Genomic DNA, 24,927 nt, shown 5'->3' on the forward strand with positions numbered 1-24,927 from the left:
TCTTAGCATACGAAAATAGTTTTGACCTCACAAACATGCTGAAAGGGTCTTGGGGATTCCCAGGAGTCCCAGAACCACACTTTAAGAAACACTGCCATGAATCAATAAATATGGTTTATTTAGTGCTTAGCAAGCATAGGGTCATAGGTTCAATCCCCAGTACCTCTGTTAAAAATAATCAAATAAATAAATAAACCTAATTACCTCCCCTCCCCTCCCCTCCAAAAGAAAGCACAGACCTGTTCTCCTCTTCCTGGTTATGAGACCTTGGGCAAATTACTAAACTTCTCAGTGCCTCAGTTTCCTCTTAGTAAAATGGTGATAATAAAATCTCTCACAAAGTTGTTGAAAGAAATAAACAAGTTAATAAATGTAAAGTGTTCAGTAATGTGAATGCCCAGCACAAAGTAAGCACAAATATTTGTTAATTATAAAATCAATCCAGGCACAAGCACAAAGAACACACCTAGCTGTGAATATCGCCACCACATTCTAATGTAATTTGAGAAATCCTTAATATTCTGATAACCTGGCAAATTACAACTTTGAAAATAATTTTTACTATAAAGGTTTAATTTCATCAAAATTCTCTTTTAAAGGACTATCACTAGCAAATTCTAACTGCCCACAAACTAGTCTCCATGAAAAGGACCATATACACAATGAATATACAAAACTCTAAAAGGTCAAATCCAAACATTTCAATTCTCTAGAGAAATATATAAAGCCATTTAACTGGGAACATACTGAGACGGAACACAAAGTAACGGAAATGCCACTTCAACCACCAGAAGAACAGGAAGAGCAAATATTAAGCCTTTACTTTGAAAATCTAACCCTACTTCTTCTTGGTAGGGCTCTAACCTCTTGCCAAGAAGCCTTTAAGTTTATTTTTCTTCTTTGATTTTAAGGGTGAAATCATGGAACTAAACACAACTAAGCACTTTGAAATTGAGGAAAACAGAACAGAAGAGACTTTCTATGCATTACAGTGAACTTTCACATTAAATATTCTGAGTAATAATCAGAGTTAAGATAAACAATTTTATTTAAAAAGTAAAGCAATTCGGATGATTAATTTGAATGACTTATTTTAAACAATGTATTTTTAAAACACCTAATTAAATATTTCATACAAGTGCTCTACAAATCAAGTGAGAGAAAAAGTCACTTCATAACGAAGTTTCACTTTTCTGCAGAAATTAAATTCTAAGACATCTTTGAAAATTATTCAGAAGCATTGCTACAAGGATAAAAAAAAAGACTAACGTCTAAATAGTATTTCTTAAAATAACAAGTCCACCAATGAAGCTTAATTATTTTATAAAGATATATTAGAATTGATTTGCTAATTACAAATAAGGTGGTTAACAAAATGGCTATATGTCAAATTCTCTTCAGTTTCTCTTTTAAAATACAACCTATTCAGAAACATAACTAAATATATCAAGGAGGAAAAAACTTAACATTTGTGAGTTCTACTGTATACCACTGGCATTTGACATAAGAAGTCAAATCTTATAATTATCACTTCGATGACTCAATTACCATTTTTTGTATTTCACAACAGAATAGGTCAAATAACCAAATGAAAATACAAACCGTATGGTTAATTCTTATGGGAAAGAACAGTAAGCCCATACATAACCATGAAATAATTGTCTCTTTAAAACAAGACCCATTTGTAAAGCCCCAGTTACCTATTTCTAAACAAGAGCCATTTAGGGGCAGATCTTCTACTTATTATCTTCCTCACATGCACCTTCTGGCAAATCAGATCCCAGTTACCAGGCCCCTTTTTGACAACATGCAAACTAAGCACTCATTGGATAGCATTAACTAAGATGTTAAAAATCAATAATTTGTAAAAAGTGCTGCTATGAGCATCGGGATGCATGCATCTTTTCAAATTGGAGTTTCCTCCAGATATATGTTCAGGAGTAGGATTGCTGGATAATACGGTAAATCTATTTTTAGTTTTTTAAGGAATGTCCATACTGTTTTCCATAGCAGCTGCACCAAATGACATTCTCACCAACAGTGTAGGAGGTTCCCTTTTATCCATACCCTCTCCAGCATTTATCAGTTGTGCACTTTTTACTGATGGCCATTCTGACTGGTGTGAGGTGATACCTCACTGTAGTTTTGATTTGCGTTTCTCTGATAATTAGTGATACCGAGCAGCCTAAATGTCCATGAACAGATGACTGAAGAAATTAGGGTGTGTATACACACACACAATGGAATACCACTCAGCCATAAAAAAGAATGAAATAATGCCATTTGCAGCACCATGGATGGACCTAGAAATTATCATACTAAGTAAAGAAAGTCAGACAAATGTCATGGTAGCACTTCCATGTGGAACCAAAAAAAATGACACAAATGAACTTATTTACAAAGCAGAGACTCACAGACATAAAAAAATAAACTAATGGTTACCAAAGGAGAAAGGGAGGAGGGATAAATTAGGAGTCTGGGAGTAGCAGATACAAACTACTACGTACAAAATAGAGAAACAAGGTCCTATTGTTAGCACAGGGAACTATATTCAAAAGCTTGTAATAACCTATTATAAAAAGAATCTGAAAAAGAATATATATGTGTATAACTGAATCACTATGTTGTACACCAGAAACATTAACACTGTAAATCAACTATACTTCAATTTGAAAAAATCAATAATTCATTTAAAAAGATAATTATTTCAGGTACATTTCAGTGTTCTATATATATTTTCAATTGTCACACAAATCACTAACCCAAATACAAATTCCATCATCCACATATTCAAAACATTCACAAATTCTTATTTAAAAAAAAAATGTTGCCACAATTAAAATTAGGCAGTCTAGATCCAGTACACAACACACAAATACCCACACTCTATCCACGTTAGAAATATGCTTATAATGGATGCTTAATAAGAACATGATTTTGATTTTGTTGTACAGAATGTAGGGCAGATGGTGGGTGGAATGAAGTATCCCGGGAAATTAACTGGGAAAAATGCGGATAAAAAAGTGAAGACATTAGAGACATTAACATATTACATTTCAGTGAAACATGTCACAACATAAATGCCCAAGGACAGTAAGTTAAACAAGTACAGAAAAAAGGAAAATATTCTTGTCAAAAAAACAAGAGTAAAGGTTGTGAAATCAGGTAAGAATGTTTTTAAATTAAGAATTTATAAATTTTAAAACTGAGTTATGTCTATACTGTAATTATTAATGTTTTAAGCATTCTCTGACCTCTTTAAATGGAGTTAGAGACTATTTTCTATGCATATGACGTTACTCTCCCATAGCTATGAGAGAGGATTACATTAGATAATGGTTAAGTGCCTGGCAAATTGAAGTCCTTCAAATACAAGGGCTGCTATTCTTCCATCTTTATTATGGCCATTAGACATCTGGATTTAAATGCAAATCATGTTTATTTTTACAAATATGTTTCAAGTTTGACAACTCTTTTCACACTAGGGACACTAGTTAACATTATTATCTACTGACACCTATAAGCAAAGCAAAAGCTTTCTTAAACAAGTATACACTGTAGTATGAATTAAGCAATAATTCATGGGTTAACAATAATCATTTCCTAATATGGAAAGACCTTGGTGAAGTACACAGAAATCACCTCTACACTCTAAAGGCTTATAGGAAAAAAAAAACAGTACTAAGCATATTTTTCTGTTAAATACTAACATTTAAAAAATGAAATCATTTTCATTAGCCTCAACTAATTAGTCAACAGTTTTTTAAGACATTAAAAGATGCAACAGAACTAAGCATTCACTAGAAAGAAAAATTTCTAAAAGAGGAAAAATTATCTCTACATTAAAGCCTTAAGAGTTCACGGTGTCAAGAACCAGAACTGTTTGTGAAAGCCTTTTCAATTTTCTCAAAGTATGTCAAAGTGTGTGGGGGAAGAAGGTGTTTAGAAAAACCACCCATTGGTCAAACTTAAATTTATGTCATTAATGGAACTGGTTACAAGGATATTTTAAATAATACAGCGAAAATGGTATCACTGTATTTAAAAAAACTTCATTTAAATGAAATAGAGTAGTGGCTCCTTATTTATACAGATTTTTTTTTAAAATTACCAGAAATATTCAAGTTCTAAAGAATAGGGAATTCATAAACACAGCAGTGGAAAATAAAAAGAACTACAAATGTGAGATTATCCATACCAAACCTAATCCCAGTTCGTATCTGCAGTAGCTTCCATTACAAGAGAAAAGGCCAACATTTAGAAACCACAATCAAGTACCACTCTCCTAAACGTACCTAGCCTATTTTCTGACCTTTCCCACAATGTGTTAGAAGAACTGCAACTAAGACAAAAACCTTTAAAAAGGACTTTTAAAAGCGCTATTCATTCTTGCTATAATTTATCATTTAAACTGAGAGAAGAGGATAACAGTTCACAAAGTCACAAGTAGTCTCTTCACTCACCCCTCAACACCAAAAACAAACAAAAATCAACCTCACAAAAGAATTAACAGTGTTAGGGCAAACCATAGATTATGTAGAGCAAGCCAAGTAGTCATCCGAAGAGAAGTAAACAGTAGAAATGTCTACTCCAAATATCAGATAATCAAAAAAGCACTTAATGTATTTTAAAGAATTTCCATTTATTAAAGTGTCATCATTTAAATATATTCTGTATTCTCTAAACAGTCAAGGATTGATATTTAATAAGCAGCCTGTATGATCCGCACATCTGAGAGAAGAACCAAGCAGCAATGATGTTTTTTTTAAACTTTTCCACAAGGAAGGAGTAAGTCACAATGAATAATGGGTTTGTCTGTAGCAATAACTTGTTCTAACAGTACTTCATGAGCAAAGTATCTTGGAAGAATTCACATTTTGTACATTTTTTTTTAAAACTGCAAACCTTACGGCCAACATCCAAAGAAGAAATCAAAACAGGACTCCCATCAGTGAATTCCCTTTCAGGACATGCTCACTCTTGCTTCAAACAGTAAAGCAAAGTAACTTTCATGTAGGATGAAAGTCAGTCAGGCTATGTGTCCAACAGCCATTTAAAAAAGGAATTTATTACTATGCCTATGTCCCTCTGTTTCCCTGAAAAGTTTCAGGTCAAAGCTCCATTGAGTCAAAGCTTGAGTAATCCACTGAGCTTTGTACCTTGAGGTAAAGGAGTGGAATGAAAAAGGAGACTATTACAGGTGGCTTCCAGGTTTGGAAAAAGTTGGGAGGAGTTAGCTCCAGGAATTGTATATAAGTTAGTGAATGGTGTAATATGCCATGTAAGAAAAGCTAGTCCCCCCAAAGACAACCAGCACAAATTAAAACGGAGTCCAAACTCAAGCATCATCAAATATCTTTTCACCAGTTTTTTTAAATGTATTTTATTTGTAGGTTTGACTAATCCATTTTGAATTCCAATAGTCTACGCTTCGCTCAAGCTTCTAAATTCAAACCTCCAGGTTTAACAGTTCTAGGAACTGATACCAAAATTAGCAAACCTTTCTCCATATCCCTATGAGAAAAAAAGCCGGGGGTCGGGGGGCCTGACATTCACAACTTACTTCCGTCAAAAGCGTGGAAATACAATCAAATTCCACTAGAGGCGACTAAAAATCCCAACGTTCCACAAAGCTTTCCCTAAACCAACGAAAGCTTTACTTTCGCTCCCACGAAAAAAGTAGTCTGGGGTAAAAGTCGGGTATTGAGTACGATATTTAATATGAGATGAAGGAACTTAACTGAAACTACAGAGGCAAAGAAAGGTAACTCAAGCGGGGGAGGAAAGGTGGAGGAGAAACCTGGGAAGGGAAGGGGCAGAGGAGAAACAGGGATCCCGGTCCACCGAACCCGGCGTTTGCGGAAACCCGAAGAACGCTAATGGGGAAACAATAGGGCGGTGAGACCGGGAGCAAGCGGGGAGACGTTCAGGAGAGGGCGGCTAGGCAGCCCGGGACGCATGGGATGAAAGAGCAGAAGGCTGCAGTAGATAGAGGCCGGGACGTGAGGAGCTAGGTGGAGAGGCAAGTTGGTCGGGTGTGATGGGGTATCGCGGCGCACCGGGCAGGGCAGCGAGGGTCCCCTAGGAGCCTGGAGGGGAGTGGCTTGTCAGGGATTTTCAGACAGGGAACGGAAGCCGTGAAGGCAGGTGTGATGGAAGCAAAAAGAACACAGCTCGGACGAACACAGGACCCGCCGTGCCAGATAAGACGCAGAGAGGGAAGAGCTAGCTGAAGGGGAGGAAGGATTCGGCTCGCGGGGGCCGCGATCGGCTTCACTCACAGTCCAGGTGCTTTTTCTTGGGCCCCATGATCTCGTGGGTCGTGGCCTTGCATACTGTCTTGGATACGGCGGAGCCGGTGACACTGTGCTGGGCGGCGGTGATTCGGTCCGTCAAGCTCTGGCCGGACATCGCTGCGGCTCCTCCGCCACCCCTTCCGCTCGGCAGCCGGCGGGGACTGGTACCCCCAAGCGCCGGAGGACCCCCACCCCCCCCCGCCGCACCCCCTACCCCCACCGGCTCCTTCTCCGCCTGCCGGCCTGGGGCGGGGCTCAGGGCCGCTCGCTGCCACCCAGCCCGGAAAGAACCGGCTCTTGTCACCCGCGGGGTCAGGCACGGTGTCGGGCACTCCCCGGCCCCCGCCTCAGCTCAGCCCACCCCTTCCCTGGTCAGCTGGAGCCGGGCAGGGTAAGAGGGACAGGCAGCTGCAGGAAAATGGCGGCGCCAGGCTCCTCCTCGGAGCTTTCCGGGCTGCCCCGGGTCACGTGACTCGGGTGCCGCCCCTCCTTCTCCTCCCGCCCCTTTTCCCTTCTCTTTCCTCTTCGACGCCCGCCCTCCCTCGCTCGGCAAGGGAAGAGCGGGGCGGCGCCCGCGTGTTACGTGATGGAACCCGCCCGGCGGGCGCAACAGGAGGCCCGGGCCGGGGGGGAACGCGCGGCCCGCCGCGTCACGTGACGCTCCCTGCCAACAGGTCGCCCGAGGCTGGGATCGCGGGGGTCACAGAAGGGGGGCGGGGTGGGGGAGGGGCGGCGAGTCCGACGGGCTGGGGACGGGAGGGGAGGGACGTCCGGCTTCTCCGCTGTCCCACCCCAAGGGGTCCTAGTCCCTGTGGTTGAAACCAACGGCGTGACAAAGAGGAGGTACAGCTGCCCTCACAGCTCCCACTGAGGAAGGAGATGTCAGAGCTCTCCGGGCTTTCCCAGAGGAATCAGGAAAGTGTTTAGGGATGCCCCTAAAGTCATCTTTCTGGCTTTAAGGAAAACCAAGATGCTTCTGTCGGTTCATTCTCGGAGCCTGCCAGGAACACTCTCCCTACTGTGGAACTGTTGAACCAACCGCGGCTTACTTACCCCAGAAGGGTTGGGTTTTAACCCCCTTTTCTTGAGAGGCTTGGAGATGTCACCTGTTTTTGTTTATCTCTTTTTCTGAAAACTCGACCCATCGCTGCCAGTCTAAATTTAGACACCAATGGGCCAGTATTCTTTCTCTAGGGTGTCAAATAGGACAGGAAACACATAGCTTCACTGGAATTTGAAAAGGGAAGTAGTAGGGTGATGTCAACAGAGATTAGCTTGACCCTACAAGGCTGACTGCTGTGATTATTAAAGGTCCAGACCATAGAAGGAAGTGAGAAGGCGGTAAATAGAGAAGTCCCATTCAAAGAATCCAGACATCACTACCTGCCATCTCCCCTGGTTTAGTCTTTGTTCTCTTTGGCCTCTTTTCTCTTGCATAGACCAGATTTTCAAGGAAAGAAGGCACTGACACTGTCCTGTGGGCATTTAAGAGGAATTATTATATCCTGTGAATCTGTTCTATGATACAGGTTTATTAACAAAGTCTTAAAATGTTATTAGGGCCTCACTTTTAGCACAGGTTTAGAGATAAATTTTAAAATCTCCATGAATGTTAAATTACCGTGATAGTTCTATGTAATCTTGCTAGTTTCAAATGAAATGCTAACATACTCAGAAAGTCTGTGTACACCATCTGCCAGCTGAGTCCAAAATACTGTGCTTCAATCTGGTGACTCTCAAAAGATGCAAAGCTAATAGATAGTTAACATTTTATGCATCATCGTGAATTTTGTGGTCTCCCCCCGTTCTCTTTCCCCGCGTTTTTTCACTGTGGCTGGTGAAATTCTGCAGCACCATGCTTTTGCCAAGAACATAAAGTGCTTAAACCAGCAGGCTTCATCTTTGTCAAGCCTGCCCCAAATTTCTCAAAACTTAATGACTTCCTTCAGTGCATCTGCAATCCATCTGTGGTGTGGTGCCCAGTTTGCTGCCCCGTGTTCATTGGGCAGCGAGAGTCACCCAATTGTCAAGACAGGTCAGCCATCCCTGCTTTTATTCTATGGGTTCCACTTACTAAGTTACCAGTTGGCCTGAGCCTCTGCACTGGTAAACCCCCACTGAGGTCAACAGGAGCATGGCATCTAGCTATCAATGGCTAAATCATTCATCCTCAGGGAAAATGTTAAAGAATTCCTAAACACACAGCAGGCAACTTGTATCTTTTGCACTGTTGTGAATGACATTCTAGGAAAGTATTTCACTGTTACTTTTACCATAGAGGTTCTTACAAACCACCTTAGTCAAATAACTGTGGACATGTTCACCTTATTAATAAACTAGCTTCTATTAGAAATATCACTGCATTTTTTTTCAAGGGTATATTTTAGAAGTTTCTAAATATGTAAACAATTAGTGATCATTGTAGAGATTTATGTATAATTGGGAACTGAAAGATATGAAGAAATTTAGATGACAAGGAAGTGTCCTAAGGATAGAAATTACTAACATATCCTATCTTACATGCTTAAGTTTTCTGTGTCTTCCACTTTTCTTGGTCTATTCAAGAAATATCTTTCCCTGAAGTCCCAGAGATGCTTCAGACTCACTGTGGCCAAAACTGAACTTCTCGTCTGCCCATTTGACGTCCTGAATCCATACTGATCTTTTTCTTTATTCTTTGCTTCTATTAATGGCCTTACCACCTGCCCAGAAGTCCAAGTCAGAAAAACCATGACTCACTCCTAGCTCTCCTTCACTCTTATTTCTCATCTAGCCTAATCTCCTTACATCCCTCAAAACCATATTCTAACACCACTTCTATTGCCTTAGTTCCAGGCTTTATGATCTCTTTCCTATGTAGACTATTCCAACAACTATTTAGTGATGTCTCTTTCTCTCATACTTCAACCCTCCACTCCAGAAGGAGTCTTTCTGAACCCAAAATATGATTATCTTTACTTTGCATCAAAACCCTTTCGTAGCACCCTCATCACTACTCTAGAGAATAAAGTTCTGGACTCTCAGCCTGGCATACAGGCCCTTCGTGATCAGTAGCCACTACCTAACTATTGCTCAGTGAGCCTCATCTCTTCCCAGTCCCCCATATGCACTCCAGCCAGTATTGCAGTACTGGCCGTGCTTGGATGTGCCATGCTGTTGCATACCATAGGCAGTCAGCAGTTTCCTTTTGTTACTCATGTGGTATCTTGTATATCCTTCTGCCATCTAATTATTTTAATTGTTTTCTTGCACTAGCATGGGGGGATGGCAGATATCTTCTTGCTAGTATTGTGGCTGATGCACAGTAGACACACAGTCGTATTATGGTTAAATGAATGAATGAAGACATTTTGAAGTCATCCATTTGGAAACACCACTCCAAACCTCTCATTTAATAAAACCTGGCCATTTTTTTACACTTACGGCATAATTGCCAGATTGTGGACAATAATTATGGATTGTGGACTGCAGATGGACTTGGAGCATTATCCTGTTTCAGTACTTTATCAATTCATTTACTCTTTCAAAAAATATACACTGAACAAGTACTGTGTGTCAGGCACTGTTCTAGGTGCTGCCTACTATTCTAACAGTGAACCTGTCAGTCCTTTGGGAACTACTCAGCTTTTAACTTTGATCACCAACTGAAGGTGTATGTGCTTTAATTACTAATGAACAGAACCAAAAACAGAAGAAAGGAAAAAAATCTTGAATAGTACACAATATTTCCTAGGCTCCCCAAATTAAAAAGTATACTGTAGAGAGGTGTGAGGTCCAAGGGAGGGAACAACAGTTTTTTGAATGCCTTCTACGTACTAGGAACACTACATAAAATTTCTCATTTAATTCTCCTTACTATAACTCTGAAACGTATTGTTCCACTTAATACAAGGTGAGAAAAAGAGTCTTAGAAGTTAAATTCTTATCTAATTTTTCTCTATTGCTTAAAAAAAAAATTAAGTCTTAAAAAGTCGCAGAATCCCACGGATACTCAAGTGGTAGAAACAAGATTTTAAAACTCATTATCCTTTCATTATTTTATCTAGACTCTCTAGCCAAGACTTAAGCAACTACCATATAAATTAAATTCAATTAATAAATACTTCTTATCTACATACTCTATGCTAAGGCATTGCTAGTTGCTAAAATATAGTAATGTGTGAGACACACATGTCCTCTGCTCTCAGAGTGCTTATACCATTTTAAATGGCAACAGAGGAGAAAAGTAAGTGGGGCGAAGAAAATATGCTGCACCTGAAGAATCCTTATGATGTTTGTAATTTTAAAGTAAAAAATGAGGTAAAAAAGAATACAGAAGAGAGGATTGACCAGAATTTTTACCCTTTATTATTTCACATAAGAGCATTCCCAAATCCAAGGAGTCTACCAGTTCCCTATTCCCACTCTTCTTAGACATTACGGCTATCTAAATTATAATCTTTTGACATTCTGTTAGCTAAGCCGACCTGAACACCTTGGCAACCCCTTCATCCCTCACCTTTCTATGTTTATGCTTCCTGATGTTGCCAAGTCAGTTAAAGATTATAATCTTATATAAACTTACAAAAAGGTAAGGACTTTTTCTTTGAATGTAGCTTTACTGTTTTGCTAGAACTTCCAAGCAAGGACTCCACTTCCAACTGTGGGACCCTTATTCAGGCTCTCAGCATACATCCTTGTGATAACAACAATTACATGTAACTGTGTTGATTACTTATCCTGTGCTAAGCACATTACATGCATAACTCAAACCCTAAAACAATATCATGACCTAAAGTAGCAGAGACAGCTTTGTGTTCCCCCAAAGTCTGCTTCCTTTTCTCCTGAACACACACACTGTATTTCCCATCCTCCTCTGTAATTAGTCATGGCCATGTGACTGACTTCTGTCCAACAGAATGTGGACAGAAGCGAAAACCATTTAAGTTTTGGCCCACAGAACCTCTGAAACCTCCCACACATGCTCCCATTCTCTTTCTTTTCTTACCTACCAGCTGAATGAAGATTTCAAAGAATCTAGAGGAAGTCAAAACCACAAAATGGAAGAATCCTGGGGCCCCAAAATAATCCTTAGAGAAATCCTGCTCCAGAGAACTGCATGACCAGGAACACCTGTGCTGGGTTTTACTTGTCTTATTAAATTCTGCCTCCAAAATTTTGATGCTGTAGTTACCACAGTCATAAGCTGCCCTTCCTAATACCTTCTTTTCTCTCCACTTTACTGATGAAAAAATTGAGGCTTACAAAAAGTTAAGTAACTTGCTTAAATTTGCTCAGCTGTTAGGTGGGGAAGGGTTAGACCTCAGGCCTGTCTGACTTCAGAGCTTGGGCTCTCACTGCCTGACTTTCTCATGACAATACTTCATGTGCTTCTTAAAACTTTGTCCAAGCCCATATAGCCTTTAACATACACTGCTTCACTTAGCATGTGGAGAAGATAGTAATCAGAGTGACCACCAGGTTCTCTCACATGTATGGGGCTCTTTTACTACCTTTAACTCACTCTTGCCACATTCTCCTTTCTTTCAAGTATATTAATTCTGTAATTCCAATATGACTTACAATGTATTTGGGCCTTTTATACTCCTTGAAAGATGACATGTAGACTAGCTGTAAAATACAGCCCTTCTCTTAAAAGGGAAAACTAATCAAACTTTGACTCTGAATCATCATCAAAACTTTCTCTGTTATGAAGCAGAATAAAAATAGTATACCTGAGCTGTTAAGATACCTGGAGTCCATTCTTCTCTGTAATCTAAAGAGGCTGAATCAAATAAAAGTGTATCAGAACATGTAACACTGAACTAAAAGATCAGGATTTTAATGTTCATGATGAAATTAGGGTATTAAATTTTGACTAGTAAGTAACAGTAAAATGAAGGAGATTTATTAATTCATTTGAGGCAATGGGGGAAACACCAGATTTGTAGTTAGGCACACCAAGGTTCAAACTTCTGGGCAAGTTATTCAGTTTCCTCATATATAAAGCAGGGATAATAGCACATATCTTACAGATTTCTTGTCAGGATTAAAATAATGCATGTAAAGAACTAGTACAATGCTTGACACACAGTTGTCAATGAATAAAATCATTCAGCAAATATTTACTCAGAATTTACTATGGACAAAGCACTCTACTAGAGTCGCAGGATATAGACATAGATTAGGTAAAATATTAACACAATGTATAATTGACCCTTGAACGAGATGGACTTCAAATGCACAAGTCCACTTATACGTGGATTTTTTTCAGTAAATAATACTACAGTGCTACATGATCCCCAGTTGGTTGAATCTGCAGATGCAGAGGTCTGACTGGCAGCGAGGGTGGGGGTGGCGGCGGGTAACTCCTGCCTTGTTCAAGTGTCAACTGTGTTAAGTAATATGATGAGGTATGCCTAGAGTACTATAAGAACAAAGAAAGATGATACCTAGTTCTTCCATTCTAGATCCTGAAAACACATCAGTGAACAAAATACAAAAGTTTTCTGCCTTCTTGAATGGTATGTATATTCAAGTGGGGATATAACAAACAAACATGAAACACATGCAGGGAGTGAAGAGTGTTATGAAGAAAAATTAAGCAGGGTAAAAGAATCAAGAATGACAGGAGATTACTTTAAATTGGATATCAAAGGAAAGCCTTTCCAAGAAGGCGGCATGTAACTTGAGTGGATTGGGGGAGTCAGCAGTGCAAATATTGGGGAGATCATTTTGCATCAAGGGAACAATGAGTACCATAGCTCTCAGACAGGAACAAGATTAGCTTTTTTGTGGAACAGTAAGGCCAGTGTGGCCACACACACAAAAAAAGTGAAGAAGATACAAAGACTTAAGAAATGACCTCAGAGATATAATCAGAATATGAAGGGCTTTAAAAGACATGCTGAGGAATCTAGATAATATCTAGACATAGATGTCCCATGAGAATAGACAGCTAGCCCTAGATCTTTGGAACAACCTGATGACTGTGTGAAGTAGGCTATTTCCAGTCAAGACAACTGGAACAAGACCCCATTGGTTGCCATGTTCTTCTTGTACGCATATCCCCTTGGCTTTGCATCTTCTCAGCTATTTTGTTCCCCCTCTTCTGGATCAAGGTTTCAGACAGTTGATGGACACCAATGCCCTCTACTCATGGCATTTCCAAGACCCGTATTCTTTATTCACTGGTAAGGCTGAATAAACCCTACCCAAATTAAAGGAAAGAAGAAACTTGATTATGTAAGGAAGACCCATATAGATTATGTCACATGCTTTTGTTGTTCAGGTTTCAAAATCTAAGCATATGGCTTTGAAATGCCCTGCAAACTCTAATACTTTTTGTCTTAATGTCTGTCTTCATTGCAGTTACCAGATACATGATCTTCAGAGATACAGATCTTAAATCCTGCTGCACGGCCACTGCTACACTAGATGACTTACAAATGATCATCCAACAAAAAGAACAAGAAAAGCTGATACTTACAGAGGTCGATATAACTACTATGAAAAACTCAATACATAATCGCAGCTTATCAAATAGCATTACAGATCTGGATTGATCACGTCCCCAGAAAAATAATAGTCTTTCTTCTAGCTTGGGCTGAAGATTGACCAAAAGAAGGGGGACTGAGAAATGAAGCAAAAACTGAAATGATCTACTGTACCATTCCATGATATGTAACCAAAACCATTTAAGCTCTTACTGTTTTTAACACCATCTTGCTTAGGCTCATATGTTACAATATAAGACCACAAATAAATCGATTTAACTGCAACTCTGCACAGATTCATAGGGTCTAGTGGGTCACTTAGTTTACAAATTGTAACCAATCCCTGCCCAGGCTACTAATATCCACCACAAATGCACCCTATGATGCATCTCTTTCCCTACACATCTCTTTCCCTAACTACCCTGTTTTGAGACATTACTGACACTCTGTTACTGTGATGCTTCCCCTTACTTAGCAGCAGCTTTTAACAATCCAGAATTTTATGAACAGTTTTTCTCTTGGTTTTTGAACGGAATTTGGCAGACTGAATCATATCTCACCTCTCCCTCTCAAAGCTGTCCATGTCCTAATTCCCAAAACCTGTGACTTTGTTATCTTACATGGTAAAAATGATGTAGCAGATATGATTGAATCAAGGATGGGAAGACTATTCTGAATTATCCAGGTGGGCCTGATATAGTCACAGGGTCCTTATAGAGGAAAACAGGAGGTCAGCAGGAGAAGGCTATGTGACAACAGAAACAGAGATTGGAGTGATGTGACCACAAGCCAAAGAATGCCAGTCATCGCTAGAAGCTGGAAGAAACAAGAAATGAGTTCTCTCTCAAGCCTCTATAAGGAACCAGCCCTGTTGACACCTCAGTTTTAGCTCCATGTGAGTGATTTAGACCTGTAACCTCCAGAAGTAAATCTGGAGGTTACAGGTCTAAAATAAGACAACAGAATAAATTTCTGTTGTGTAAGTGACTGAGTTTGTGGTAATTTTGTTACAGCAGCAGTAGGAAACTAATACAGAGAGCTTGGGCAGGAATTTGGATTTTATTCTAAGTGGATGAGAAGTCATTGAATGTTTTGAACAGAAAAATGACATGATCTCAAGATATGTATATTTTATGTACATTCTTGCTGTGTTGAAAACAGAATTTAAAGCAAAATCAGAAGCAGAGAAAGTAGTTAGGAAGGAACTTCTATAGACAAGAAAAGCAGTCAATGACAGTGATTTGGATTAGAGTGGAAAGTGTGGAAATGAAAAGTAGATAGAATTAGATGTATTTTTAATGTAGAATCAACAGAAGTTGCTGGTGGATCAAATGGTGGGGAGAAAATCTGAGGACAGTGACTGAAGGGGAAGAGATACATAAGGATGACTCCTAAAACTTTGACCTGAATAGCTGGATGAGTACAGGAGAGGGGCAGATGAAGTTGGAAGGAAGACAGTGGCCAGGTCATAAGAACCTCGTATGCCATGATTAGGAGCCTGGATATTGTCCTGAAGGCAATGGGGACACATTGAAGGCTCTAAGTACAGGAATGTCATGGAAGTCTAACCGACCTTTGTGTCCCGTTCATTTTTTAAATTCAATTAATACATTAAAAGATGTCCCGGAGCCATAAACCATTATTCCATCTCTTTCCTCATTCTCTACCTGTGTAATGCACCTGGTTTTTAATTTAATTAAAGCCTTGTTATGAGAAAAGTTATCAAGAAAGTTCTAAACAGCTAAGTTTTACATTTTATGGTCAGTATTGGACCTCATTTACAGAAGTCTGATAGAAGATTAGAAAACAAGAAACTCATAAAAATAGCTGTACTTGTTTAGAACACTTAGCCCAATGGCAGTTCAAGGGAAAACTGGCTGGTGGGTAGAGGACATTGTAGCAGTGGCATTAGAGAGAGGAAGAAGGGTATAGATTCTAGAGATAGGAGGTAACATGTATAGGATTTGATACGAAATAGACAGAGGACGCAAAGTAAAGTTTGATTCCTAGGTTTCTAATGGGGGTTATTTGGATACATCATGATTCCATTCACTGAAAAGGAGGATCCTGGAGGGAGAGGAAGTTGGGAAGGTGACAGGGAGAGAATGATGCATTCAACTTGGATACGATTTATTTTTTAATTAATAACGTTTACATTTAAAGAGCAGTTTTAGGTTTATAGCAAAATTGAGTGGAGAGTACAGAGAATTCCCATATACCCGTTTCCATACATGCACAACTGCCCCCACTATCTACAGCCACATTGGTACATTTGTTACAATCAGTGAACCTATATGGATACATTATTATCACCTAAAGTCCAACGTTTACATTAGGATTCACTCTTGGTTGTGTACATTCTATGGGTTTGGACAATTGTATAATAACAATAACAAGTATCTACCACTGTAGGATCATATAGTACAGTTTCAACTGCCCTAAACATTTTTGTGCTCTCCCTATTTATTCCTTCCTCCTCCCACCTCCCCCAAACTCTGTCAACCACAGATCTTTGGACAGTCTCTGTAGTTTTGCCTTATCCAGAATGTCATGTAGTTGGAATCATACAGTTTGTAGCCTTTTCAGATTGGCTTCTTTCACTTAGTAATATGCATTCAAGGTTCCTCTATATCTTTTCACGCCTTGATAGCTCATTTCTTTTTAGTGCTGAGTAATATCCCATTGTCTGGATGTACCACAGTGTATTTTTCCATTCACCTATTGAAGGACATCTTGGTTGCTTCCAAGTTTTGTTCATTATAAATAAAGCCCTATAAATGTCCATGTACAGGTTTTTGTGTAAACACAAGTTTTCAATTCATTTGGGTAAATACCAAGGAGCACAATTGCTGGATCACATGGTATTAGTATGTTTAGTTTTGTAAGAAACTGCCATACCATCTTCTAAAGTGGCTATACCATTTTGCATTCCCACCAGCAATGAATGAGTGTTCCTGTTACTCGACATCCTCACCAGCATTTAGTGTTTTTATTGTTCTGGATTTTGGACATTATAAAAAGTGTCTCATTTTTGTTTTAATTTGCAATTCCCTAATGACATACGATATTGAGCATCTTTTCATATGCTTACTTGCCATTTGTGTATCTTCTTTGATGAGGTATCTGTTCCAATGTTTTGCCCATTTTTTAAGTGGGTTATTTGTTTTCTTATTGTTCAGTTTTGAGAGTTTTTCTATACTTCAGATAAGTCCTTTATCAGATGTGTCGTTTGCAAATATTTTCTCCCAGTCTGTTTCTTGTCTTCTTTCTTGTGACATTGTCTTTTGCAGAGCAGAAGGTTTTTTATTTTAATTAATTCCAGCTTATCAGTTTTTTTTTCTTTCATGGATGATGCCTTTGGCGTTGTATCTAAAGTGTCATTGCCGTCCCCAAAGTCATCTAGGTTTTCTCCTACTTTATCTCCCAGGAGCTTTATAGTTCTGCATTTTATATTCAGGTCTAAGATCCACTTCAAGTTAAATTTTGTGACGGGTGTAAGGTCTGTGTGTAGATTTTTTTGTTTGTCTGTTTGTTTGCTTTTTTTTTGCACGTAGATGTATTCTAGCACCATTTATACAGAAGACCATCTTTGCTCCATTATATTGCCTTTGCTCCTTTGTCAAAGATCAGTTAACTATGTTTATTACTGGGCTCACCATTCTGTTCCACTGATCCATTTATCTGTTCTTTAGCCAAGTACACACTGTCTTGATTACCATAGTGTTACAGGAAGTTGTGAAGTTGGGTAGTGGCAGTTCTCCATCTTTGTTCTTCCCCTTCAGTATTGAGTTGGCTCTTCTTGGCCTTTTACTTCTCCACATAACTTTCGAATCAGTTTATTAGTGCCCACAAAATAACTTTCTGGGATTTTGATTGGGATTGCAATGAATCTATAGATTAAGTTGAGAAAACTGAAATCTTGACAATATTGAGTCTTCTTGTCCATAAACATGGAATATCTTTCCATTTAGGTGTTTTTAAAAAAATACCTTTCACTAGAGTTCTGTGGTTTTCCTCATATAGACATTATATGTATGTATTTTGTTAGATTTGTACCTCAGTATTTCACTTTTCTGAGTGTGACTATAAATGATAATGTGTTTTTAATTTCAAATTCCATTTGTTCATTGCTGGAATATAGGAAAGTAGCTGACTTTTGCTTATTGACCATATATTTCACAGACTTTCTATAATCACTTGTTAGCTTCAGGAGTTTTTTTGTTGATTCTTTCAGATTTTCTACACAGATAATTGTGTCATCTGCAAACAAAAACAGTTTTATTTCTTCCTCCCCAATCTGTATATCTTTTATTTCTTTTCTTGTCTTCTTTCATTAGCTAGGTGGCTGTTGTTGGGTTTTTTTTCTCTCCACATTTTAAATATTTCACTCCACTCTCTTCTTGCTCACATTGTTTCTGAGAAGTCTGCTGGAATTCTTATCTTTATAGGTAAGGTGCTTTTTTCTCTGGCTTCTTTCAAGATTTTTTCCCCCTAGTTTTGATTTCTGAAGTTTGAATATGATATGCCTAGGTGTAGCTTTTCATTTTGTTGTTTTTTACTTGGCTTATATCCTACTTGGTGTTCTCTGAGTTTCCTGGATCTCAAGTTTGGTGTCTGACATTAATTTGACGAAATTCTCAGACATTCATGCTTCAAATAATGCTTCTGTTCCTTTATCTCTTTCTTTTCCTTCTGGTATTCCCATTATACTTATGTTACACCTTTTGTAGTTGTCCCACAGTTGTTGTTTTTAGTCTTTTTTCTCTTTACTTTTTAGTTTTGGAAGTTTCTATTATCATATCCTCAAGCTCAGAGGCCAGTCATGGACTTTCCTCAGCCATTTCCAGTTTACTGATGACCCATCAAAGGCATTCTTCATTTCTGTTAACAGTGTTTTTGATCTTTAGCATTTCTTTTGTATTCCTTCCTAGAATTTCCACCTCTCTGCTTATATCATCCATCTGTTCTTGCATGTTGTCTACTTTTTCCATTAGATCCCTTAACATTTTAATCATAGTTGTTTAATCGTAGTTCCCAGTCTGGTATTTCCAGCATCCCTGCCATATCTGACTCTAGTCTGATGCCTGTTCAGTCTCTTCAAACTGTATTTTTTACCTTTTAGTATTCCTTGTAATATTTTGTTGAAATCCAGATATGATGTACTAAGAGAAAGAAACTCAAGTAAATAAGCCTTTCATGGTATGGGGGTAAGGTGTCGGGGGAGGAAAGGCACTCTCTTGTCCTATGATTAGGTCTCAGGCTTTTCATAAGCCTGTGCCATGGACTGTGAACTTTACCAATGCTTCTCAGTTTTCCCTGCCTTGGGTGGGACAGGAGGGCCAGAGGGAGCCAGAGTTGTAGATTTCCCTTCCCCCAGGTAGGTTAGGCTCTGATAAAACCCCAGCAGGTTAGACTCTGGTAAAACAGTTTCTCCTAAGGGTAGACCTTATTAAGAGGAAGAGAATGCTGTGGTGTATTTCAAAACGGTTCCTTTTCCCCCTCCCTGCTGGAAACGCCAAGGGAATTTTCTCTGGTATTCACTGTGAGGGCCTGGAGGAGCTCCTAGAAATAAAACTCACAAAAGTGGAGTTCCCTTAAGCCTGAGTTCCCCTGGAGTTTTTAACCCTCAGATTTATCCACACTTAGCCTCCAGCAATTTGCCAATTCTAGTTTAGGTTTCCCTACCCTGGTACTGGTTCCTGTGGCCGTTTCTGCCTGTGTGTTTCTGCTCCAGCAAATTGTAATTCTCTGTGTTCACCTGTGTGTCTCCTAAACTTTGGGGACAGTTTACTCTGCAACTTCACTTCTTTGACAGATGTGTAAAGAGTTAATTTTTCAGTTTGTTCGGTGTTTTACTTATTATAACAGAGTGGTGACTTCTAAGCTCCTTACATTTGGGACCAGAAACCAGAACAGTGGATTTTGAGTTGCTCATGAGACACTCAAAATATACTAACAGATATTAATGTGGCTTCCAGTAAGCTGGAGATGCAGACCCAAACAATATGAGTGCACAAGTACTGTAGCTGGTGAAATCATGGAATATGTGAAGTTAACCTGGGAGTGAGCTCCCCGGAGTGAGGCAGAGGCCTGGGGAATTCCAACATTAAAGAGGTAGCATACAATTTTGAGGGAGCACTCAAGACACAGCCACTCTCTGATAAAATTAAATTTTCTCTGGTACTTTGTTATTGCTCATATAAATTTATCAAAGTTCATTACCTTTTATTCTTTTACACCCACACCTCCCACACCTCAATTAACTAAAGCAATTGTATTACATAATCTTCTGATCCTGGGGCAATTTTTAACATGGAGCGTTTTTAAAAGTATAATAAAATATTTTAAACTACCTTTTAAATTAATATCTATAGGTTATTCTGTAAATGTTTTGTTTAAAAATATCACTCTAAAGCAACAATATTTTATTCCAATTGGCAGTCCACAGAAAGTTTTGAGTACCAAGTTCTAAACCTCCAAAAGTAGGATTAAAATTTTAGACACTGAAAGATTCCAGGAAACAGCAGCATTTCTGCATGCTACAGTAAAATGAAGACAAGGGGGATATATCTGCCAAACTTTATATTGTAATTAAATCACTTTGTACTGACATAGCTTTACTTTAGAGGAGAATGTTTGTGGGGATTTTTAATCAGATAAAAATAGGGCTGCTGTTTTCTCTATACCAATTAACATAGTTGACATTTAGCCAGATCTGCCCTGGACACAGCAGGGGATGTACAGTTTGTCCTGATTCTGTGGGAAATGAAAAATGCAGTACTTGGCACAAGGAAAAATATGAGAACCCAAAAAGTGTTGTCAAATATAGCAAGTCAAATGAAGAAAATTGATTTACTGAAGGGCAGTCTATGCTTTCTAGAGAACAAAGGAGGAAGGCAGACTCTCTGGACTACTTAAAAAATGAGAGACCTTGAGTTTGACTATTACTGATATAGGTTAATGAATAAACATGTTTAGTAAAAGACTTTCCTATGACTCTATTAAATATGAAATTCTTCTTACCATGAGTTTAAGAAAGGAACTAGTAGTGGCTCATAAACAGCATATAGAGACATGTTAAAAATTTTTGCACAGAAAGTCTGATTAGATGTCGTCTAGTCAAATTCCTTCATTTAGGGATGAGGAAAATTGGTCCCAGGATGTTAAATTACTTTTCATAAAGTCACATTGATACAATGCCCTCACAGACCCTTTGGCTCATGGACTGAAAACTTTATGGGAACTTCAAAGCTACAGTAACATTTCAGATAACCAGAGTGCTTGAAGAGTAGTTTATTCCAGTACATTTAAACTTATGGTTAAATAATGATTTGAAAGAAAAGTGTTTTTATATGTTTAACTGCTTAAAAATCAATCTAAGGTGTCTTAGCTCATAGTCTCACCTTTATGTCATAGGTTGAAAACATGAAATTTCTGATATTGGATAATTATTTACCCACAAAAATCTCAAGTTTCATATAATTCAACCTAAAATATAAAAGTAAACTGCACTGGATATTTGTATAACTTGTAGTCAACTCCAGTCCCTCACTCCAAAGAGTAGTTTATGTAGTTTTGCATTATAGCTTCAAATATAGATGGCTGTGCAGGAAATACTCTGGTTTCCTAAATACACTGAAAATTTTGGGACTTTGTTAGCCAGCCTCTATGCTGAACTGCAGTGCTCCTCACCTCCTGGTATTTATGCCCTTGTATGGTTCCTTCCCACAATGAACAGGAATGGACTGTGTCACCAATAGAACATTGACAAAATGATGGTGTGACTTCTCAGGCTTGATCATAAAAAATATTGCAGCCTCCGCTATGCTCTCTCTTCGCTCACACACTCTGGCAGGAGTCAGTCACCATGTTATGAAAACACTCAATCTAACAGAGAGGTCCACATGGCAAAGAACTCAAGCCTTCTGCCACCAGCCTGCATTAACTTGCCAGCCTTGTGAGGGGGCCCTCCTGGAAGCAGATCCTGTCCCCACAGCCAAGTCTTCAGAAGCCCTGACCAACATCTTGACAGCAACCTCATGAGAGACCCTGAGCTGCAACGACCCAGCCAAGTCGTTCCCAAATTCTTGACCCACAGAAACTGTGTGAGATATTGTCTTAAGCCACTAAGTTTGGGGATAATAGATAACTAATACAGGGCTTTTATATTCGTGTATGACTTAAGAATTGTGCTGTGCATCAGAAATTGACACAACATTGTGAACTGACTATACCTCAATAAAAAAAAAAATATTCTGAGCCAAGAAAAAAGGGGGGCTTTTAAAATAGCTTTATGCCTTGTGTATTAGCTTCCTAGGGTTGCTGTAATAAATTACCACAAATGTGGTGGCTTAAAACAATTTAGAATTTATTCTCTCACATTTGCAGAGGCCAGATGTCCAAAATCAAGGTGTGAGCCAGGCTGCAGTCCCTCCTAAGCCTCTAGAGGAAAACGCTTCCTTGCCTCTTTCAACTTCTGGCTCCTTGTGTTCCTGTGCTTGTGGTTGCATCACTTCACTCTCTGCCCCCATCTTCACATGGCCTTCTCCTCTTCTCCATGTGTCTCCTCTTTGAGTGTCTCTTATAAGGACACTTGGATTTAAAGCCTACTCAGGTAACCAAGGATGAGCTCATGTCTAGATCCTTAATATAATTACATCTGAAAAGACATTTTTTTTCCAACTAAGGTCACATTCTCATGTTAGAGGAAAATTTTGGGGGGCCACCACTCAACATACTCTGTGCTATGTGGGTTTATTTTAATTTAATATGTAATTTGCTTAAGTCACCTTAAAGACTCAAGAAGGCAAAATTATATAATAATAACAGTAATAATAGAAGTTTAAAAGAATTCTTATAGAAGAATAGAATTGTAAAAGCCCTCCCCTCAATGTTGGCCAGCCGTGTTGGGCCACATTACATGAGCATTATGACATTCATGTTGATTGATCAAATTAATAGGAACACTTCTTCAAGAAAAACCCACTTAATATGCTTTTCCTTTTTGAAGATCATTTTGTCTCTGAAATCATTCTTTATTTCAGAACATAGTACAGAGATTTTCCACATGGACTATTTTCCCCAAGAAAACTGTACAGTGCTTAAAACATCTAAACCCCTTATGTAATCCTCTTTAAGTTATCCTTATTTCAGAAATGTGCTTTTCTGCTGTTAATTTGCTTTCCCAGTTTCTTAATTTGTGACTCTTATCTATTTGTAAGGCTACTGATCTGATTATAATATTTTAGACAGGCTAGAATACCAGTTAGGCCAAAAAGAGCTTGCTGTATATGGACTCTGCCTGAAAGGCACACCGCTAACATTTGTGGATGTGGGACCAGACAGTGTATCACGTATCATATGTCAACATATTTAAAAATTACGTATCAAGTTCTCCAACTTTTAGAGAAAAAGAACATCATATACTTCTACCTTGACAAATTTTCTTTTTTCTTTTCTGAATTTCACTTTTATATTTTCTATTTCTTTCTTGGCCTTAACTTGTACTCATTGTTAATGCTCTAAAAAACATTCAAAAAAAACCAAAATGTAATTGTATTTAAACTGTCTAAATTTTGAATATATTTTCCATCAAAAAATGTAGAAGTAAATATAAAAAACTGAAAAACTATATTTTGGATGAAGGTGGTCAAAAAGTACAAACTTCCAGTTGTAAGAAATATTAGGTTCTGAGGATATAATGTACAACATGACAACTATAGTTAAAAATACTGTATTGTATACTTGCAAGTTGCTTAGGGAATAGATCTTAAAAGTTTTCATCACAAGGGAAAAAAAGTATAACTCTGAGGTGATGGATGTGGTAATCATTTTGCAATATATACATTCAGTCGGCCTTCTGTATCAGGGGGTTACACATGCACAGATTCAACTAATCATAGATCAAAAATATTTGAGAAAAAAAAAGTTTCAGAAAGTTTCAAATGGGAAAACTTGAATTTGTCCCATGCCACCAACTATTTACATAGCATTTAGATTGTATCAGGTATTATATGTAATCTATAGATGATTTAAATATATGGAGGATGTTCATAGGTTATACATAAAAACTTGGGCCAATTTATATAAAGGACTTGAGCATCCATGGATTTTGGTATCCAAGGGGATCCTGGAACCAATCCAGGGATGACTGTGTATCAAAACATTATGCTGTACACCTTAAACTTACACAATGTTATATGCAAATTATCTCAATAAAACTAGAAATAATTACAGTATTTTATATGTTTAAAATGATTTTTCTGGAGAATCCAAAATTATCTCTCTTAAAATTGAAAAGGAAAAAATAAATTGTAATTATTGCATATCAAACTTTTAAATCAAAACTAGAGAAAAAACTATTTGAAAGTTTATTTGCATTATTTAAATATTTTAATAAGAATAAAAGTATTCTTGATTCTCACATTGACCACCCAGTGGCCAATAAGAGGAATTGATATCATGCTTCCTGTACATTGTGTCTAGTCTTCCTATACACAAATGGAAGAGTAATATGAACTGTTTTATGTTGCAAAATGTCCCTCAGCCATCATGTTCAATTATTGCAAATGATAAACTAATTCATTAGTATGTCTGGAAACACAAATTAAAACATGAAGAAAAGCAAGAAAATGGATGCTCAAATGCACTAGAAAGTGGTACCGCACTATGCAAAAACTCTCTTGCACTCATGCTGAGAGGAAGGATCTGAAAAGTTAGTCTTTTCTCATTCCTAGGTGTTTCTGCTATTTAAATACCCAAATTGCTGGCATTCACCTCCAAGTTTGGTGGCAGTACAATTCACAGGACTTCACAGCATTTAGACACAGTTGCCTTTTCATTCAATAGTGCTTAGGTTCACATGCCAACTTTGCTACTTAGTTGTGTAACCTTTGGCAAGTTACTTATCCTTTCCATGCCTCAGTCTTCTCATCTGTAAAATGGGGCTAATAATAACAATAACTACCCTGAAGGATGGTTGCAATGCTTAAAAATACCTGTCTCATTGAGTAATGTGTTCAGAATAGTATATGGATTATAGTAAGTTATATATATAATTATATATTAATACAATATTATATAATGATGAATATATTAATAATTGATATATTATTTATTATTATATAATATCCTATATATTATGTAGAACCAATTCA

At 38.1% G+C, this 24,927-nt stretch overlaps 1 protein-coding gene and 1 long non-coding RNA gene across 15 annotated transcripts in view; one reads left to right on the forward strand and one right to left on the reverse strand.

Moving 5' to 3' along the window:
* PICALM (phosphatidylinositol binding clathrin assembly protein) overlaps window positions 1-6,561 on the reverse strand; it is a 94,055-nt gene extending 87,494 nt beyond the window's left edge. For all 13 annotated transcript variants that reach the window (XM_074372803.1, XM_010973411.3, XM_010973409.3 and 10 more), the window contains exon 1: window positions 6,282-6,561. In XM_074372803.1, the coding sequence (XP_074228904.1) occupies window positions 6,282-6,411 (130 nt within the window). In that variant the 5' untranslated portion in view covers window positions 6,412-6,561. The remainder of the gene's footprint in view (window positions 1-6,281) is intronic.
* LOC123613814 (uncharacterized) lies at window positions 6,083-14,061 on the forward strand. Of its 2 annotated transcripts, XR_012509765.1 has the most exons (3): window positions 6,774-6,970; window positions 12,746-12,799; window positions 13,647-14,061. It is a non-coding gene; the product is annotated as an uncharacterized LOC123613814 (long non-coding RNA). The 2 variants fall into 2 exon arrangements; XR_006721253.2 differs by lacking the exons at window positions 6,774-6,970; window positions 12,746-12,799 and adding an exon at window positions 6,083-6,288.
* Window positions 14,062-24,927: the final 10,866 nt, after the last annotated feature.

Source organism: Camelus bactrianus, chromosome 10 (assembly GCF_048773025.1).
Source record: "Camelus bactrianus isolate YW-2024 breed Bactrian camel chromosome 10, ASM4877302v1, whole genome shotgun sequence".
Taxonomy (NCBI): Eukaryota; Metazoa; Chordata; class Mammalia; order Artiodactyla; family Camelidae; genus Camelus; species Camelus bactrianus.